At 41.8% G+C, this 21,144-nt stretch overlaps 2 protein-coding genes across 2 annotated transcripts in view; one reads left to right on the top strand and one right to left on the bottom strand.

Annotated features, from left to right (window-relative positions):
* LOC104933585 (rhamnose-binding lectin) overlaps window positions 1-3,842 on the top strand; it is a 30,819-nt gene extending 26,977 nt beyond the window's left edge. Inside the window, exons 19-21 of the mRNA XM_027275549.1 lie at window positions 3,130-3,201; window positions 3,299-3,431; window positions 3,520-3,842. Of these exons, the coding sequence (XP_027131350.1) occupies window positions 3,130-3,201; window positions 3,299-3,431; window positions 3,520-3,700 (386 nt within the window). The 3' untranslated portion in view covers window positions 3,701-3,842. The remainder of the gene's footprint in view (window positions 1-3,129; window positions 3,202-3,298; window positions 3,432-3,519) is intronic.
* Window positions 3,843-9,570: 5,728 nt separating this feature from the next.
* Window positions 9,571-20,838, bottom strand: atp6ap1a (ATPase H+ transporting accessory protein 1a). The gene is made up of 11 exons (XM_019272504.2): window positions 20,686-20,838; window positions 13,923-14,049; window positions 13,664-13,738; window positions 13,387-13,580; window positions 12,246-12,286; window positions 12,075-12,160; window positions 11,843-11,992; window positions 11,536-11,693; window positions 11,332-11,382; window positions 10,997-11,234; window positions 9,571-10,906 (listed from the first exon to the last, which is right to left on the bottom strand). Exons 1-11 carry the CDS (start codon window positions 20,796-20,798, stop codon window positions 10,697-10,699), a joined length of 1,443 nt encoding a protein of 480 aa, XP_019128049.1. The 5' UTR covers window positions 20,799-20,838; the 3' UTR covers window positions 9,571-10,696.
* Between the last annotated feature and the right edge of the window lie 306 nt (window positions 20,839-21,144).

The raw sequence follows: 21,144 nt of genomic DNA, 5'->3' as shown, positions 1-21,144 counted from the left end.
GTCAGTTGGGTTTTCTAGGCTGATATTATAAGTTCTCTTCTGTCTATTTGCCCCCCTTTTGTAACTGGGTGAGGGGGTCCACAAACTGTTTTCAGGCATGGAACAGTCATTTAACCTCTAGTAAAAAGGTATCACACAGTAATGGACTGGTTTGCAATGCAGATTCTCGTTAGTTCACATAGCAGGGAACTCGCGTGTTGTATTCATCACTGATGCATTCACTTTGGCTGAGTCTTGTTTATTGTGCATGCCAGTTAACTGTCACCTTTACTGTGTCACTTGATCACTGTTTTCTTTGTTGTTCAGATGCTGTTCAGTGAGTCCAATTGTGGATCACATTCATATGTGGTTGAGTAAGAAGGGTTGAAATGTGGTGTATGTGATTTTAAACGTGTGCATTTATAATAGGTGTGTGGTGGATTGGATGAGGGATGTTTACTTGGCTGGATGGTGAAGAGGGGAGAGAGAAACATGGAGGAAAGAATTACATTTGCAAACAGCTTCGTGGACACAAATGTCACTCTACAGAAATAATTTATACATAGAAAAATTATTACCCCCTGTCTTGTACAATTATGAAAATGTCTAAATAAACTAACATTTGCTTATGTATATATATTGCTGAGTTCACACTCAGGTTATCAAGTTTATTCAGTTAGAACACGTTAAATAAATAAGTGTTGCGTCACTTCATCATGAGTACAGTGTAGTAAGATGAGTACAGTGTAGTAAGACTACTGATGCTGGGACATGTGACATTCTTTTAGCCTTCTAACAATCTCCATCCATTCCCCAAAGATTATGTTCTCATGTTGGCAAATGATCAAAATAAAGCCACGTTGTGACACAACATCTGTTGGACTTAAATCAGTACAGATCGAGTAAATATTCAAAAATTGATCTTTGACACTCAATTGTAGATTTCTTTCACATAAATAGTAATTCAGAAAGATTTCTAAAATACTATTTAGAGGATCACATCTATGAGATCATTGATCATCTCATACGTGAAACACACCTGACTGCTGTGGAGAAATTCCTGAAGTCAAAGGTCAATGGTGAGGTCAGGAGTTCAGAAAGTGTTCAGGAGCCTCTGATGTCTGCTGTATTATTTATTGACGCTTGGCCAAGGAGAATTAGAGACACTCTCAAAGTTCATCAGAAGTGCCTGGGTCGGTCTCACATTCTGCCCAACTCATCCTGGTGGATCAACTTTAAACCCCAAGATAACACCACAAATACTACACGCCCAGAACTAGTCACAGAGAATGTCTCTTGATAGTCCCAGGTAGGCTACCTATTTAAAAGAGCATTACTGATGAATAAAGAAAACACTGTTTGGTAATTCTCCATTGTCTTAAATGAATGTATTTATTACAGTTCTGTTAACTGACTCCACAACTGGAGGCAGCATAGGTTTCCTCATTCTGACCAGTTCCCAGCAGCATAGTTAAAGCAAAGCTGGAATCAAAACCAGGTCATGAAGACAAGTGTCTCCTTTTTGCTATCTCGTCTTCCTCTCTGAAACATGCAGTATTTTCAGAAACTAAGACACCCTAACGTCTTCCAGTCTTCTCATATGTCCAATGTTCCAGTGTACCTCTTGAGGTCTTTCACCTTTGTTTTTGCTGTCAAAATGCTGTTCAGTGAGTCCATTGTAGAGTCAATTCTGAAGTAAAACGCCTATTTTAGCCTGTCTTATACATTACAAACTGTATGAATAATATAATATAGACTGATTGATGGTTTCATTCTTAATGTATGTCATTTACTCTGAAGTGCATCTGTATTTGAAAGATGCTAAACAAAAATTAATAAATGAATAAACTTGCTCTGTCACACCAGGTCTTGTCTCATAGACGGCTACTAAAATATTATATATGGTACAGTTAGACCATCATGAAGTTTATCAATGAATCATTCAGACCACCGAATGAAAAGACAGGAAAGGGCAACGTTTGCCCTCCCAGAAGAGAAGGTAGCCCCCATCCAGAGCACGGCCTGGGAGAGAAACTCAGTCCAGCATGGTGGCCTATGGTTCTATTCTAATCAGGTTTAGTTTGTTAAAATATGTTAGAAATAGGCAGACCAGCAGGCTGCAGTTTAATGTTTGGCTTAACAAGGCAATTTCAGGGAAATATTGTTTTTAAGCAGACAGACCTCATTTATTAACCTCTAGTAAAGGTATCACACAGTAATGGGCTGGTTGAACCGCAGATCTCGTTACTTCACATAGCAGGAAACTAATTTTAACCATCATTAAAGTATCACATATCATATAAGGAAGTTATTCTGGGTTTTCCCACAGTGACTTTTTTTGTATAAAGAGAAGCATTTCCTCTTGAAACAGAATAAATATTGGTTGTCTCGTACCAACACCATCACTTCAACTCTTCAGACCAGATCTCCTGACATCATGCTCTGCTCCAGACTCAGCACCACACTGTGTGAGTACACAGGAAGCTTGAATTTGATTTTCTGCTTTCTTGTGGAAAAATCCCTTTATTATAATTAAAAGAATGAATTTACACAGAAGTAACAAGATAAACTTTAAACATGCATTTTTTCTTTTTCAGTCCTTGCAGCAACGTGTTTGTTCATGACAGCAGGTAAATGGACGGATTGGCGCCGACCCCCCGTTGATGAGATGATGATGATCTTGTTATTTAGGTGCAAAGTTGAGTCTAGGCATCACAAGTTACACAGACATAAGGATCTGGTATCTAATGTTAAGAAGGGGGGAGGATGTGCGTCTCTAGTGGTTGATTGAATTTACTATTACAGTGGTTAAAGGCTCCTGACAAAGCTAGTAAGTGGACCTTGAGTTGAGAGTTTGTCAAAGTATTTCCAAGGTGAAGAATGAACTTTGGTAGTCAGTGTGTGAAATGCTGGTTTATAAAATGTTATTCTGTAGTTACAGAACATTTTTGTGCTGTCAGTAACTTCATTCATCTGTCTAAAGTCAACATTTGATCTGAAAAGACCTGAATAAAGAAAACACTGTTTGTTAATTCTCCATTGTCTTAAATGAATGTATTTATTACAGTTCTGTTAACTGACTCCACACCTGGAGGCAGCATAGGTTTCCTCATTCTGACCAATTCACAAGAACAAGACATTTTTTTTCAGATTCTTCCCCAGTGTTACCTTTGACAGACCGTGTCATAGCATGTGAATCCTTTCTCGCACACCTGCAGTGTGGTAAGATCACATTTTTCTCTTTTTTAACATATAGTTGTATTTTGTTTGCATTTCAACACACAGCACGATGTATTAATTTCCCTCCTCTATTTGTCAGGTAACGGGCAGGTTATAACTGTCATCAGTGCTAATTATGGACGCCGGGACAGGACCACATGCTCTTCTGGACGTCCTTCTTCTCAGGTCCAAAAGGTCGACTGCTCAAGACCCACTAACCACGTTGCTCAAAGGTACAACGGCCCATTGTTTCTGTTGAACATATAAAGCCATACAGATGAATGGATACCTGTATTTACTCACATTCATTTGCATCCACAGCTGTAATGGGAGAAGCAGCTGTGCTGTCGAAGCCAGCAACACTATATTTGGAGACCCCTGTGGCGGCACTTATAAGTACCTGGAGGTGGTTTACACATGTCAAAGTGAGTATCTCAAAGACCCTTTATGTTGTTTCATTCTGCTCAAACTAATCTGTGGTCCTGGAAAACAGAGTATATAAAGAATGATGCAGATATACAGTATATCCATGAACTTGAATGTTGACTTGAAGACAGAGCTGTTAATGTTAGCCTAAACTTTAGCATCCAGGAGATGGACTCACACTGTGGTACTACACAGCCAAAGTACTAGACTTGCCTCCTTGTGGTTAAAGGCTCCTGACAAAGGTAGTAAGTGGACCTTGAGTTGAGAGTTTGTCAAACTATTTTCAAGGTGAAGAATGAACTTTGGTAGTCAATGTGTGAAATGCTGGTTTATAAAATGTTATTCTGTAGTTACAGAACATTTTTGTGCTGTCAGTAACTTCATTCATCTGTCTAAAGTCAACATTTGATCTGTTTTGCAGATGCTGCGGAGAAATAATGACAACACACGTGCTTTAAACAAAATGCACATGTCGGCATAATCAAGAAACCAATGAAATGATTCAAACTCTAAACCCACCATATGGCCAAAAGTATGTGGACACCTGACAATTACACATGAATCATGACCATCTCATAAATGCACTGCAAACTTAATGTCCATACACTTCTGTCCATATTGTGTGAATATTACCCTATTCTAACTTAACAGATAAATCCAAATGACAAAAAACTATTTAATTAGCCTTTGATTGATTTTCTCTGCTGTGAACTCTTGTTTGATTGAACTTTCTGTCATATGAAGTGTTCTCTTCTTTGTGCTTCACAAATAAACTTTGCATTGCATAATATTCTGCGTCATGCACTCAATGAACTAGAGAGCTCTGTTATCTAAAATATCAAAAATACCTTAAAATTGACTTTTAGACAAATGCTTTCATGTGAACTCATTAAAACAAACAAAAAGGATTTAGACGGCTCTAATAACTTGAGTACCTTACAGGAGACAGTTGCTAATGGTTCATAAAGTTGTGGTATAAGAGATAATTTAACAGTGATTGAACAAAAAGAATAATCCAAGACAGGAAAGGGCAACGTTTGCCCTCCCAGAAGAGAAGGTAGCCCCCATCCAGAGCACGGCCTGGGAGAGAAACTCAGTCCAGCCTGGTGGCCTATGGTTCTATTCTAATCAGGTTTAGATTGTTAAAATATGTTAGAAATAGGTGACCAGCAGGCTGCAGTTTAATGTTTGGCTTAACAGGCAATTTCAAGGAAATATTGAGGGCTGGCATCACATTCAAAGCACCGCCCTGTCAGGTGGGGCCAGAGGTAGCTCCCCGCCTTATAGGGACAGGTGAGGGGCAATTGTGCCTCTTTGTCTGAGCCTGGTTGTGTAGCAGGGTTGCAGTGTCTGTGCGGGTAAGGGAGGTTGAATGAGAAAGATGTGTTGTATTTGCCTTATGGGAGAACTAATGAGGCCTTTTGTATATTTAGTTGTGGTGTGACTGTCCTGAGGTGATCCGGAGTGAGCTCTGTGGTCCTGTGCTGAAGAGGCATGTGTTAGTGAACTTTGGAGTTTCATTAAACTGTGACATCACTAAATATATATGATCCTCTCTTTAGGAAAAAGACTCTTCCCTGTTTAAACCAGAGTGGAGCCCGTCAACTATTGTGTCACTTTTCAGCTGAGCCCCACATTGACTGAGATTTAAGGCCAGACTGCTGCTTTACCTGAGCCCATTCACCAAGGATGTTGGCAAATGTGTTTATGGGATATACAGTTCAACGATGTAGATGGTTGAAGATTGCCTTTTTTATATATATAATTTGATTGCACGTACTGACTTTGTGAATTAACCAACTGAATTCAGTGTACTTGTGTCTTTTGGGGGTTTTCTTTTTTTAGCCAAGTCACGGATGACCTCAGTCCACACTCAGATGGTCAGTGTCTGGGCTGAATAGTTTCTTCTGTTCTATTTGCCCCCCTTTGTAACCTGGGTGAGGTCACAAACTGTTTTCAAGCATGACAGTCATTTAACCTCTAGTAAAGGTATCACACAGTAATGGACTGGTTGCACTGCAGATCTCGTTAGTTCACATAGCAGGAAACTCGCGTGTATTCATCACTGATGCATTCCACTTTGGGGGAGTCTTGTTATTGTGCATGCCAGTTAACTGTCACCTTTACTGTGTCACTTGATCACTGTTTTTCTTGTCAGAATGCTGTTCAGTGAGTCCATTGTAGATCATATTCATATGTGTTGAGATAAGAGGGTTGAAATGTGGCGTGATTTTAAACTGTGCATTTATAATATGGGTGTGTACTGGTAGGATGTTCCAGAGCTGGAGTGAAGAGGGGGAGAAACATGAAAATACATTTGCAAACGGCTCTCGTGGACACAAATGTCACTCTACAGAAATAATTTATACATAGAAAAATGATTACCCCCTGTCTTGTACAATATTAAAATGTCTAAATAACATTTGCTTATGTATAAATACTGAGATTCACACTCAGGTTATCACGTTTATTCAGTTAGAACACTTAAAATAAGTTTTCTTTGAATCTCCATCCATTCCCCAAGGATTATTGTAGCCAGGTGTAAAAAACACTCAGCTATAACAAAAGAAAGAGACTGTTTATATTCTCAGTATCTTTATTTGTAATGTTCAATCGCTAAAGCGTTAATTTTCCCATTACAATTAAATGCACCACACCTAGTACCTAGTTTCAGCAGCCAATCAGAATCTACGCAAGCCACGCTCAGCCTGTCGTCTCGAAGTGAAGTGCAAAGCGCGCTGTTGTCCCGGTCCTTTCCGACTTCAGCTAGAAAAGCGAAGTGCAAAGTGCGCTGTTGTCCCGGTCCTTTCCGACTTCAGCCAGAAAAGCGAAGTGCCAAGCGCGCTGTTGTCCCGGTCCTTTCCGACTTCAGCCAGAAAAGCGAAGTGCAAAGCCGCTGTTGTCCCGGTCCTTTCCGACTTCAGCCAGAAAAGCGAAGTGCAAAGCGCGCTGTTGTCCCGGTCCTTTCCGACTTCAGCCAGAAAAGCGAAGTGCAAAGCGCGCAGCGCCGGTCCTGGCCACATTTGCGCCCTGGGCGAAACCCCCCCCCCCCGAGGCGAACATTTTCTCGTGCGCCCTAACGGCCGCCCGTGCGCCCCTGGATGCGCCTGCGCCCCGGGATGTGTGCGCCCCTCGGTCTGTCCAACGCCCCCCTCTGCCTTGTCAACACCCGCTCCCGGGGCGCCACTCCGCTAACTTAATGCAGCAGTATCGAAAATTACCGAGGTTTTTTTGCTTTTTCGGGCGTTGTGGCCCCCCACGGAGAATGCGCCCTGGGCGGCTGCCCACATTGCCCATAGCTAGGACCGGCCCTGGTCCCGGGCCTTTCCGACTTCAGCCAGAAAAGCGAAGTGCAAAGCGCGCTGTTGTCCCGGGCCTTTCCGACTTCAGCCAGAAAAGCGCAGGCCGCTGCATGTTAAAAGAGGAGAGAAAACAGGAGGGAAACCCGGAGTTTACCTGTGAAAAGGAGGAAAAAGAGTCGGAGCACTTACCCACTGAGTGACGGAGCAAAGGAGAGAAGTTGTGTCGGTGAGACGAGTCAATTATCCGATGGAAAAAAACAGCTTGTCGTTGCCAATGCTAGCTCTGTGGCTAACAGGCTAACCGCTTGTCTTCATCTGGAGAGCTGCTACGAGGTCCGACACTGGCGAGCTTCACCTTCATACACACCGAGCAACGGGGAGAAATGTGCATTTAGCTGCTCTGCTGCTATTCTACCCTTGTTTATCCGAGTGCTAAAGAAAGCATTGGTGATATTAAGGTTATGAGAGTGAACTGAAGTGAATAATGCTGCAATATCTCTGAACATGTTTACATTGTGGTTATCATTTCATGCTGATGTGAATATATTTAAAGGGGTAAATGAGTAATTTCATATGTGATGAATGTAACAATATTTTATTTGTTCTATGTAGTTTATTGAAGGTATCTATGTTACTTTAACTGAGCTTAAAGTTACTAGAGACACCCTAAAGTCTTCCAATCTTCTAATATGTCCAATGTTCCAGTGTACCTCTTGAGGTCTTTAACAGATGATTTGGCAGTGATTCACATTTGCATCAGCTTACCTTGTTTCTTTCTGTTATTATTACTAGTGTATTTTGTTCACAAGGAAATTGTTCCTTTGGGCATGATAGACAAATCTAATCTAACCCTAGTAACCAAGTACACCTGTGTTTTTGCTGTCAAAATGCTGTTCAATGAGTCCATTGTAGAGTCAATTCTGAAGTAAAACACCTATTTTAACCTGTGGCTCTTTCCCGCATGTCGTTCCCCATTTCGCCAGTAGCTTAGTCCATTGGGACGGCTTGGGAACCGGAGGGTGGCCGGTTCAAGTCCTGCATGGACCAAATGAGGAACCCAGTTCACCTCCTGGGCACTGCCGAGGTGCCCTTGAGCAAGGCACCGATCCCCCCCCAACTGCTCGCTGGATGCTTCTCAGGGGGATGCCCATCACTCCACCATCTCTCTCCAAAATTGCCTGTCTATGCCTTGTACTGCATGTGTGTGTATCTGGGTTAAAATGCATGTAAATAAAATAGAGTGTAAAAAGAATTTCCTCGTTCGTGGGATTAATAAAGTATCTCTTCTTCTTCTCTACCCACATTTGTGTCACTCTTTAGCTGTCTCTATCAAATAATATTCTGTGTCATTACACTCAAATATCAAAAGTAGCTCAGCTCTCTAGTTTATATGTCTGAGGGTTTTTTAATTATTTGTTCTTTTTTGCAGTAATTCTCTAAAATACCTTAAAATTGACTTCTTTTAGACAAATACTTTTATGTGAAAGTTTGGATCGTCCTGAGCGTACGGGTGGCAGAGCCAGGAGGAGGTAACATATGTCTGTATGAGGACGTTCAAGAACCGGAGGCTGCCACAGGTAGCCAGAGGAGCTTGATGAGCAGTGGTAGGGTAACGTGACCTTTTGTTGTAGACCAGGCACGTTGCCACGTTCTGGATCATCTGAAAGGGTTTCACTGTGCAGGCTGGGAGGCCCGTCTGTATCAGGAACTGGTTAGCATGTTGTGTTACATAGTAAGGCCTGACTTTAATCATGTTGTAAAGTTTGAAGCGGCACGACCGGGCAACTGAGGCAACGTGATCAGAGAAGGTTAGTTGGTCATCGATCATGACTGATAAGTTTCTTCCTACCCTGGTGGGGTAGAGAGCGAGAGATCAACATTGGCTCCCTGTCAGTTATGATGTTGATGTCATGGTGTGTAGTTTAGCTGGGTGGACCAGCAGTTCAGTTTTTGTGAGGTTCAGCTGGAGGTGGAAATGACAGACATAGTGGTGTGTCATCTGATGAGTGATATGAGAGCAATGCAAGTGGATGTCTGTTCACAGACAACACAACGGTCATCGGCCTCATCCAGGATGGTGACGAGTCTGCATACAGACGGAGATTGAGCGGCTGGTCTGCTGGTGCGGTCAGAACAATCTCGAGCTAAACGTGCTCAAACCTGTAGAGATTCTCTGCTCTTCCATCACTGTTTTCAATTCAAACGATTCTGATTCTGAAATGTCTCACTGGAGACAGATGTTCCAGCCTCAGTTTGACTTCTGCAAGGTTCGTTTGAATAGATTTGTGGTGTGTTGAGGCTGGGGGTTGGGCTCTATGTGCTCTCTTTGCAGAGATGGGTGTGGTTTGCTGGGTGGTTGTGGAGCTGACTGGCGCACACCTGCATCGAATCACCGTCTTCTCGAGCAGTATTTAGAGGCTGGCCTCCTGCATGTTCACTGGCAGATTGTCACCGCATTGCGGTAGATCAGCCAGTCTACTTGAGAGAAATTGTTATTTGAGATTTTCTACTGATTATTTACCTGAATTTTGCTCCAACTTCCTAGTCGGCTCCTCTGCATTTTTGGGTCCTGTACCACCACCCCACCAGAAGATTCCCTAAATAAATGATTATTTGTATTAAACATAAAATCAAATGAAGCCCAAACTTTCACAGATGTTTTATTGGGGTCATATCAGCAGCACGACACAGGACCATATTCAGGACCTCACATCATTGATATTCATTCAACAACAACAAAATAAATTAACAAACAGGAAAATAATAATTTCACATTGAGATCAGTGCACATCAGCTGACAAATAAATACAGTGTTCATGTTAATGTGACAGAAAACAAGCTCACATTTGGACAGCCATGAAGAGTATTCACAAACTGCCTGACGTTTAATGCTGTTCATTAATGGTCCGTTTATGTTTTGCATTGAGATGATCTGAATCATCAGCTCGTTCATCCATACTGAAGATAACAGTAAATATAATGGACAGAATTCATCTATTGTCCGCACAGAAAATGTGATCCCTTCATTCAACAACTACATTTCACTTGTCTACTCACAAACACAAGTATAAACACAATAAATAGCATTTCATAATTCATTTTTCAGAAGTTATTTGTGTCCCTTTCATGGGGGAAAATGTATTTTGTCTCTCGTGTATTAGCATTACATCTGTTGATGCGTGAGAAACCTCACAAGGCGGTTTAACTACACATGTTGTTCTGAAGGTTATTTCCAGAATCCCAGAGACTCTTCTGAACATCTGGATGAAAACATTCAGTTTGCTGCACAATAAAAGATTTTTTTCAAGGTGCCCTTTACACCCTGACTGGGAATCACAATTTGAGTCCCGCGTGGAGCAGCAGATTGATCTGTAACTGCACTAACACTGTTCTTTATGTGGTAGCGCAGTGTGTTAGTGCTGCTACATCACACAGTTAACATTTGACTTTGTTACTCTCCAACCAACGAAGGATTCTGGAAATCCGTGAACAGCTTCACGTGTGGTTGAAACACCTTGTGTGTAACGGATGCTGATAAGTGTGACTCAACTGAAACGCTAATCCGAAGAGGTCTGAAAACTAGATTCTTCAGTCTCAGGATCCAAATGTAATGATCATTGCAGTGATGACTTGTTATGATAACACTACTAATTATTCTGTTTAATGCCCAACTACAGATGAACAGGGGGTGGAATGTAAAGCGTGGGAGAGGAAGCATCGCAGTAAGAGAAGGACAGAAAAGGATGAAAGGTGGAAAGTAAAGCCAGCTGTTACTCCGTTTGGGGCACGGAGATAGCCGGGCCCTTGGGGTCATCAAAGCGATCCATTGTGCGCAGCTGCATGATCATATGCAGACCGTAGGTGAGCACGAGAACCATGAGAAGACTGGTCATCAGACCCATCCAGATACCAGGCGAGAAGAAGCCTGCACAGTCGCTGGCATACGAGAACTCGCTGCCGGTCACGTTAAAGCCCTGGATCTGTGGAGGGGACGGTAACAGAGGACACCTGAATATATCACATCCAACCCTGATTATGAGGCCAACAAAAAAAACACATCAATATCCTACCTGAAAGTCTTCAAAAGAGACCCTCCACTGATTGGCTGGATCTTTAGATGAGCGCGGGATGAGCAGAGGCCAGCGGAAGTTGGTGATGGAGTCACAGCGGTACGAGTACTCGGCGGGGGCGTAAATGTTTCTGCTGCCGTTAAATGTGGCTTTGATCCCGTCGTACTCGAGCTCCACGGCATCTAGTGTGAACCAGCGGCGTGCAGACACCTGGTAGTGACGCTGACTCATGACAAAGCTGGAAACACACACATTCATGTGTGCTGTTATTTATCGCCAATCCAAAGCATAAAGTGTGTGTGTGTGTGTGTGTGTTATATGTTGTGTAGACTTACATCAGTTTGAAGTTGCGGTGGCTGAGGACATACTCATAATTAAGAACCAACCTGCAAAGAATAAAAAATTAAACTGATTAAACTGGACTTTTCGGAACATTCAAAGACACGTGGAAATCATAATGTACAGGTTTCACAAAACAATGAATCACGAAAACGATGGAAATGATTCACGTAGATCAACTCATCATTAAAGTTCAGAACCTCGCTTTGGTTTTGTCACAGGTTGAGCCGTGCAGCTTCGGGCTGACACCCTCCCCGAAGGTAGATGGTGTCAGGTCATGGTCTTCCCAGCGGCCGCTCCGGAGCATGCTCACTGACAGGCCTTTTGCCCACAGGAGGATGCAGGTGTCTTCACCCTCCTGTGGCAAGAGAAACAAAAGAAGCAAATCACATGAAACTTCTCCTGTTGATCTGCACTGACCTGTGATCAGGCCAACGGTGTCTCTGTCATTCGTACGTCTGTTCTCACACCAACACCGGTAGACAAAGTGTAACAAAGCCACTCCACCTTGAACTCCACTGGACTGTAGATCCCGGCTTTCTCCTTGGTCTTACGCTGCCTCTCCCTTTCTCTCTCTCTCTCCCTGTATCCACCTCTGGCCTGCAGGAGAGATCGACCTCCACCCAGGCCTGCTTCCATAGAGAGAGACGCCGCCTCCTGTATAGAGGAGGACAGACAGTCAGAGCAGAAAACTTGCTGCACAGCCACAGAGACACATCATTAAGAAGCACAGACTCACCCTGGAGGGCCGCAGGGCTGTGTAAATGGCAGTGTAGGGGACAGACTGAGTCTTCATGGTGCTCAAAACCTGACCAATCACCTCATCTGAAAAACAACATGTTCACTTAATGGCATGGCGTCACTCAGCAAATGATCCCATGCAAAGCGCTGTGTGATGTGGCAGACTCACCGTTTCCACTGAGAATCTCTTTTGCAGACATCAGATCGGCTCTGTAAGAAGAATTAAAGTCAGAGGAGTGAGGAAATAAAGCCTCCTCGCTGGATTTAGCTGAGGTGAGTCTATGCTTCTCGTTTGGCTCCTAACGAAGGCGGTCGCATTTTTTCCTCTTCTCCTCCCCTTGGCCTCGCCTGCTCTGCTCCTCTTGTCTCTGTCTAGTCTTTTGTCCTATACTTTTGAAAGAGACTCTCTCTGCACTGCTCTCCAAATTAATCAAAGCATCATGGATTTGATCAACTGGTCTCTAAGCGCAATTGACACCATCTTCTCAACAAGGAGCCCGGGTTCGGGGGAACCTGTATGTCCTGCCGTAACGTTTGCAGCTGGTTACTCGTGGACGCCTGGGAGAAGTGGCGGGTCGTGTGTCTGGCGGCTCGTTCTGTGGAGGACGTTGAAGATATCTACCTATTCGGAATGTTGATGACAAGTGTCTTGCTGATTGGATCGGGCATTGCACTGGTTCATCGAGGAATGCAGAAAACGCTGACAGCCGTGCAAAGCCCCATAAAGCTGCCAGCAATGATTGGACCGGAATATGGATAACATCACAGCTTTGAATCGCAACATGAAAAACCATCACATTTTTAAACATTTTGACTTTTTTATTTTATTTTGAAAATTCATTCTTTAATTTAATTCTATTTACGTCTGAAAGTAAGTTTTTGCACGATATTTTTGTCCAACGTTTTTTCCAGCATTTTTAACTTTTTATTAACTTTTTTTCCTGACTTTTATTGTCGTTATTTTATGTTGCCAATGTTGTATTACATTTAAACATTTAAATTTAAAAAAAAAAGATTCTCATATTTACATCTGGAAGTAAAAAAAACAAACAAAAAAACTTTTTTGTGACTTTTTAAATGACTTTTTGTACGATGTTTTTTTTACGACTTTTTAAACATTTTTTTTGACATCCTGTCTTTTATTATTGTTATTTTATGTTTAAAATGTAAAAAAATTGTTTAAATGTTCATGACACCTGTCACATCTGCTTTTTACGACTTTTTGCGCGACACAGCGTGCTTGAGGCTTAAATCACATGATCGTATCAGCTGTGACGCTCACTCTCTGATTGGGTCTATGGTGTACCTACCCGATGCCGTACGGCAGCCTGAACACCAGCAGGGCGGCTGAGGAGGCGTTGAGTCTCAGCTGGCTTAGTGTCTCTGGGTCCATGTACAGAGGGGAGGTTTCTAATTGGTCCTGCAGCTGGCCGATCACTGCATTGGAGGCAGGCCAGGACACAGCAGGTAACACCAGAGGGGAGGACGAGGACATCAGAGCCCCCTGACAGACACGAGAGACGAAAACATTCAGCGTGATTCAGCCAATGGAAACGTCACATCCAAACCTCCATCACGTCATCTCACCTCCAGGTTGGGGAAAACACTGTCCTGCTTGTTTCCAAAAGCTCCTCCATACATGGTGAAGTCTTCTATGCTCATCTGGGTGGAGAGCAGCACAGACAATCTCAGATTCAACAACAGGCAAAGATATACACACAGAAACTGTTAATGTTGTTCAACGTGTTCTGATCACGGATGTATTAAACATCCCTGTATACTTGTGATGTAACAAAAAGAATAAACATTTAAAAATGTGTGTGTGTGTGTGTGTGTGTGTGTGTACCTTGTCCTGAAGGAACAGCACTACATTTCTTGGCCCCACATTCAGAGCTTTCTCCAGGTAAGAGGCCAGCTGCTGCTGCTCCACGATGTGACCCGCCGTCGGAGGGGACTGACTCGGGAGAGAGACCCTGATGGAGAGCAGACACACAGACTTAAAGTTCTTCTTCTCCGACAGATTCAGTGTTCGTTGTTTTAACTGTGTTGATCAGAGAGTGAAGCTCTGTGAGTGTAGTTTGAGTCCTGATCCTGTCACATTTATTTAACTCTACATCTTTATATCAACTTGATTCGAGAAACAGACACACTGTGTACAATGTATGCTGCGGATATTTTTAATTTCCTTACACCGCTCAAAAGCAAGAAGACTTCACAGTCTGTGAGGCTTTGGCGACCTCTAGTGGAACTGAACGTGAACATCAGCAGGACAAAAAACTAAACACAAACCCTGCTCCTCCTTTATATGACAGAAAAATGTGTCTTCAACAGTCTCTGTGTGCTCTGGGCTCTAAAGTGTGGTCCAGGTACAGAGATCACCTGTGCAGGTAGGGGGCGTGGCCTCAGTAGCCCTGCAGTAAGCAGTGTGCTATGTGCATGTGACTGAGAAAGAGCAGATATTCAAGTGGACCTGCATGAAATCTGGTTGATTTAGACAAAATTATGCTGAAATATATTTTCGTGCAGCTGTATTTAAGTTCCCTGTTAAAGGGCCGACCTTCAATTTGGTAAAATCCCGGTTTATTCCCATGGAAAGTTTACAACTTTAAAAACTCCCAGAATTTTTGCATCCCTGCTCAGGTGAGTCCTGAACCATCCGTCAGTGATGCTGCTGTAGGACTGCAGACTGCACTGAGCTATCTGTCAATATTATGAAGCGTTAAAGTGTCATCAGATAACTGCCCATAGTTTAATGCAAATTAAATATAAACTAATCATTCTCATACTGGTTAAGAGCTATAAACATTATTATATTATATTGTTAGTAGTAGTAGTATTGTTATTATTATTTTTATTATTATATTATTATTATTATTAGTAGTAGTATGTAGTAGTATTTTTTTTATTAGTAGTAGTAGCAGTAGTAGTATTGTTATTATTATTTTTATTTGTTATTTTATTATTATTTTAGAGTAGTAGTCTGTTTTATTATTTTTATTATTATTATTATTATATTTTATTAGTAGTAGTAGTAGTAGTTAGTAGTAGTAGTATTTTTATTATTTTAGTAGTAGTAGGTAGTAGTAGTATGTTATTTTATATTATCGTAGTTAGTATGTAGTATTGTATTATTATTGTTGTATTATTATTATTAGTAGTGTATTGTTATTATTATTTTTATTATTATTATTTATTAGTAGTAGTATAGTAGTAGTAGTATTGTTATTATTATTGTTGTTATTATTATTATTAGAAGTGTAGTTAGTATTGTTATATTTATAATAATTATTATTATTATTAGTAGTAGTAGTAGTTTGTATTATTATTGTTGTTATTATTTTATTATTATAGTATTAGTAGTAGTTTTATTATGTTATTATTATTATAGTAGTAGTGTATTGTATTTATTTGTGTTATATTATTAGTAGTAGTAGTAGTAGTATTGTTATTATTTTGTGTTATTTATTATTATTAGTAGTTAGTAGTATTATTATTAGTAGTAGTAGTAGTATTGTATTATTATTGTTGTTATTGTAGTAACAGACGTATTTATGTATGTATATGGTAAATGTACGGAGGTACAAGTATAAGAGGACAAATACCTTAAATATTATACTCAAGTGCAGTACTCGAGTAAAAGTACTCAGTACTCTGAAGGACACCTTTCCACAGGCAGGGTGTATGACGTCATGACGTCTTTAAACGGTCAGACAGCTTCATGACGTCAGGTGACGCGGCACCTGTCGACCGTTAGACATAATAACGCGACGTCTCATGTTCCGTTCATGTAATTATCAGGATCATATATATCATGAGCAATTATTAATTAAACCATTATTTATATATCATGAGCATTATTTATATATCATGAGCATTATTTAATCATTAGCTTTCCATTATATTATGGTTCATTCGCCAGCAGAGATCTGCGGAGGCTCCGTTAAAGACGCAGCTCCCCGTTCCCCGTTAGCTGACGGGCAGTCAGAGTCACTATTAGATACATTCGCACACTCGCCTAACCGGTAGCGTGCAGCCGCCCGCTGGCGACGACCGTCAAGCGACTCTTCTGTCTGCCGCGAGGCTCGGTCGCAGGCTCGGACCTCCAGGAGCCTCGATGACTCCACGACACATTTTTTTGGAGGCTCTTCACCCTTTTTTTCCCCTTGCCCTTCGGTTCTCCTCCTCCCGACCTATCTGCTCCCTCCTGCCCTAGCGGGACTACTCTCGCTGCCTGTTCCCGCCGCCGAATCGGGCGAGCTCGGCTCTAACCGAGAACCAGTACCCCACCACCCGCGACACGGACTTTCTCAGTCGTCCCGCCCGGGGATAGTTTCTGCGGTTTAGCCGCGCCTAAGGCCCATCGTTTGCATACCATCGCGGCAGTTCCTCCTGGCCTTTCTAAGCTCTCTCGCTAGATGCCGAAGGCAGATCTCTCCGCGCGACGACCGCGAGCGCTCAGCGCGGCGCGAAGAAGGACTAAGACACGCAGAGATGCTCGCGGGCGCCATCTTTAGATCAGGACAGCCGTGACGTCAGGCCCTCGGTGCTTACGACGCCCCCCTTTCGCCGCCCAGTCCGGGCATAAACAGCTTAGCGCGACACTCGCGACCATGGCGCTCATCGTAGCATCAGCCGTGCCAAGAACCCCTTCCGTTTATTTTGCCGCTAGCTTGTCTGTGTCTCTCAATCTTTCCCTACTCTTCCTTACCTCCCTCCTCCTCCACTGGCCGCACCCTCTCTCTTAGTTTCAGTTCTGGGCAGAGGCTCGGCTCGCCCCGAGGCGCGTGGAAACCGCACTAGTGGTGCTCGGGACTTCCGAACTGCGAGGTATCTACTTCGGGCGCCGCCTTGCCTACCGGCGCGGCCGGCCCGCTGTCGAGACTGGCGCCCGCCGGCAGCCACGGCGGGATATCGCTGTGTCGCTTCCGTCAGGGCGGGCTTCTGTAATTTCGTGGCCCAGCGTCGGGAGCCCGTCGCGTACTCGCGACCCGACTGCGTGCCGCTAGTAGGCGTGTTGTGTGTGTGTGTGTGTGTGTGTTCTATACACATTATATATATTAATAAGACAGAAAAAAATATTATACAATATCTATATTATAATATTTAGACATACAAATATATGTGTGTGTGTATATATATATATATTGTATATATACAACAAATACATAAAATACAAACCTGCTTATCCCCCAGCCTACCATTTCAGCCAAGAATTTATTTCATGTTTAAATTAACAGCTGTAAAACCTCCAGCCAGAGCTGTCACGAAACAGGGCTGCAACTACTGATTTTGTTATTGTTAGTTCACTGTTATTTCTAGAATAAATCGTTTGGACTCTAAAACTCCTGAAAAATATTTCCTGTCATCTTTGCATGAAAAACTCTAATAGTTTGTGATAGTTTTTCTGTCCATGGACTAACTGTGGCTGCTCTGTTCTGAAACTTTAACAATATTTTGTCATGTTGTGCTAATATTGTCGTATGTTTTCCTAATTTGCCGTTTGTAATCTGGATCAGTCCAGCAGGGTATGAAGGTGGAGGAACAAAACATTTCCCTAAAAAAACAACAACAAACAACTAAAGTTTAGAAAAGTCAAATACTTATTGGAGTTCACATTCTGTACAGTGCAAAGAGTGGCCATCACAGTAAGGCGATACATTTTTATAAATAACCACGCATCACTTGCCGTGGCCTTCCCTCCGTTATAAAAGCCGCTGATCTCAGTGATAAAATAAGTTATGTACATCTGCAATGGGGTCACAGTCCGAGGCTGAAGATCTACAGAAAACTGACTGTTCATCAGAAAAAGAAAAGCTTAACGGGAGAGAGGGCAGGACTGTGGACAGATTTAAAGCTGCATGGACACGATAAAGCAAATCATATGACAGCACAATCATCATCATAGTTTATCTTTTACTCTGCATGCCTCTTTCTGATAAAGTCTACCATGCAGTACAGCTCTGACTTCCAGATCAACTTCATATCTAAACAAATCATGAATCTATAGATCACTACATGCGCATATTGTGCATACTAATATTTAGTATTTAAACAAACAGCAGCTTTGTGTAAAGTTCTCCTAAAATGAGGTAACAGCTGGATGCAAACTTTTCCTTTGCATCCAAACACCAAAAGTTTTTTAAATTCTTGCTGTGCATGCCAGCTGTGGTGTGGTTCAGGTCGGTCGGGGTTATGGCAAATAAAACACTTGGCTTAAGTTATAATCTTAAAGTTACCTGCCTGATTTTTTTTTTGCAATTTCTTGGTCAAGAGTTTTTTTTTAATAAAGCATTCAATCTGTGCTTTATTGTGAAGCAGCCAAAGGAAACACAATGCATCTGCCAGCGCGGTGAGTGCGGACGGAGATCGTTCATCAAAACAGTCTTTGTTAAATGTATTGGAGGCAGACGGAGCGATGAGACCTTAACACGGTATCTACACCTTTCACCTGCAGTTGTTTGCTTTACTTGTCCGCGTACAGCATGAAATCAGGTGGCGTTCGCTGGGCAAAATAAATAAATGAATGTCTTTATTAAAACAACCTGAGATTGTTTGGCTCGCTGTAAACAGATACACCAGCTGCTCGTCTGTTGTGTTCCTGATATCAAACCGCACATCCTGTTTTCACCGATGACCCAAAGGAAACTGAAATCTCAAGAGTTATAACTTAAAGGTTATGTTACGGTAATAAACGTTAAAATCTAGTCTGCTGCGTGCTACACCTCCATCCACGTTCATGTTCCACAGCTACATAAGCACTTCCTGCATTGGCACTGCACCAAATCATGAGGCATGGCTGGTGGGAGAATAACTGAGATACAGTCCGAGGAGTAAACACTTGTGATACTTTCATCTACTGAACCTGTCAGCTGGAGGTCACACAGCATCCATTTTATTTCTGGGTGGCAGTGGATTGGAGACAGCAACTAAACGATGCTTTTACTGTATTAAATATAAAAACAATTAGTGAGTTTCGTTGCATCAGCATTCCTGGAAATGACCCTCGATAATGATCCACACAAACAAACGTCACTCAAAACGTTGTGAAGTTGTCGTGACTGTGTGTTCGACATCTGGCTGTGGAAGGGAGACAATGGCGGTAAGAGGTAAAAAAACAAACAGTCTTGTGGACTTCCAGTCGTAAAGGTGTTACCCTCAGCTTAGAGTAAAGGATCATCAGTCATGAGGAGTCTGAGGGGCTCAGGTCTGGTCTGTACCTGCCCGTGGAGGGCCTCGGCCTGAGCTTTCAAGCTCTGGAACTCCCCCTGGATGAAGTGTCAAAGTCTTCCTCATTTCAACTGAAGGCAAAAAAGTAAAGAAGGAACGTTGTTACATTATTTATGTTGTTTATCTCACAACTGTAATGCCAACTAGACCTGATAATACCTGTAAACTACATTTTTTCTCAGATACCCGTATACCATTCTTGTGGTAAAATAATGAAATAAGTTACATTATTGGAGCGTTAGTACACGTTTAATTCTTTCTGTCTCACCTGGCTCTTGTTTTCAGCTCGGGGGATTCAACAACGTCTTTAACACTGAACGGTTTCCCCACCAGGACTGATTCTCTGCAAGTGAGACCCACGATTAAAGCAAACAGGACGCTGTGACAAATCCATTTTAAATAATGATCAGCAGCGTTCCTACCTTGCCAGTCCGAGGAATGTAGGGCTTCATATTTGGCAGAACGTCAGTCAAACCTGAAATAAGTTGATCGATCACAAAGGCTTCATGAAATCATGTAAATGATGAGGTGCCAATATTCTAGTTTTGCTTCATGTTCCATGAAAAGAAACCAACAAGTGTAAAACTTTCAGACTTCTGTCTGAGGCTCACTTTATTAGAAGTACCATGCTGTGTGGACAGTGACTTTAAATTATTATTATTATTGTTAGTAGTAGTAGTATTGTTATTATTATAATTATTATTATTATTATTAGTAGTAGTAGTAGTAGTAGTAGTGTTATTATTATTGTTGTTATTATTATTATTAGTAGTAGTAGTATTGTTGTTATTATTGTTGTTATTATTATTAGTAGTAGTATTGTTATTATTATTGTTGTTATTATTATTATTATTATTAGTAGTAGTATTGTTATTATTATTATTGTTATTGTAGTAAAGACGTATTTATGTATGTATATGGTAAATGTAGGAGGGTACAAGTATAAAGAGACAAATACCTTAAATATTATACTCAAGTGCAGTACTCGAGTAAAAGTACTCAGTTACTCTGAAGGACACCTTTCCACAGGCAGGTGTATGACGTCATGACGTCTTTAATAACGGTCAGACAGCTTCATGACGTCAGGTGACGCGGCACCTGTCGTCCGTTAGAATAATAACGCGAACGTCTCATGTTCCGTTCATGTAATTATCAGGACTCATTATATAAGATCAGGACTCATTATATAAGATCAGGACTCGTTATATATCATTAACATTATTTATATATCATTAGCATTATTTATATATCATGAGCATTATTTATATAGCAGAGATCTGCGGAGGCTCCGTTAAAGACGCAGCTCCCCGTTCACCGTTAGCTGACGGGCAGTCAGAGCGTCAGAACCCGTGAGAATAACAGACGCATGGAGCAGCTCTCACCCTCCGCTCGTCCACAGGATCAGCGGCACCTGCTCGTCGCAGCTCGCGGGGTTCAGCGCGCTCAGCGCGGCGAGAAGAAGGAGAGACACCGAGAGATGCTCCGCGGGCGCCATCTTTAGATCCTCGGACAGCCGCTGACGTCAGGCGAGGTCACGTGACGCTGGATGAAGAAGACGCTCCTCTATTATATATATATATAGATATAGACATACAAATATATGCATATATTGATATTATATAGACATATAGACATATATATACAATATATATATATATACACACACACATATAGATATAAATACATATATATATATAATATATACACACATACATAATTTTTATAGTCTATATATATATATAGACATATTTTAGTATATGTCATATATATAGACTTGTTCTCATAATAGACAATCTATATCTTTACAAATATACATACATACATAAAATATATACATATAT

The sequence above is a fragment of the Larimichthys crocea genome, unplaced genomic scaffold (genome assembly GCF_000972845.2).
Source record: "Larimichthys crocea isolate SSNF unplaced genomic scaffold, L_crocea_2.0 scaffold148, whole genome shotgun sequence".
NCBI classification, from domain to species: domain Eukaryota; kingdom Metazoa; phylum Chordata; class Actinopteri; family Sciaenidae; genus Larimichthys; species Larimichthys crocea.
Note: the sequence above shows the minus strand (reverse complement) of the source record. Positions and strands in the feature narration are given on the sequence as shown.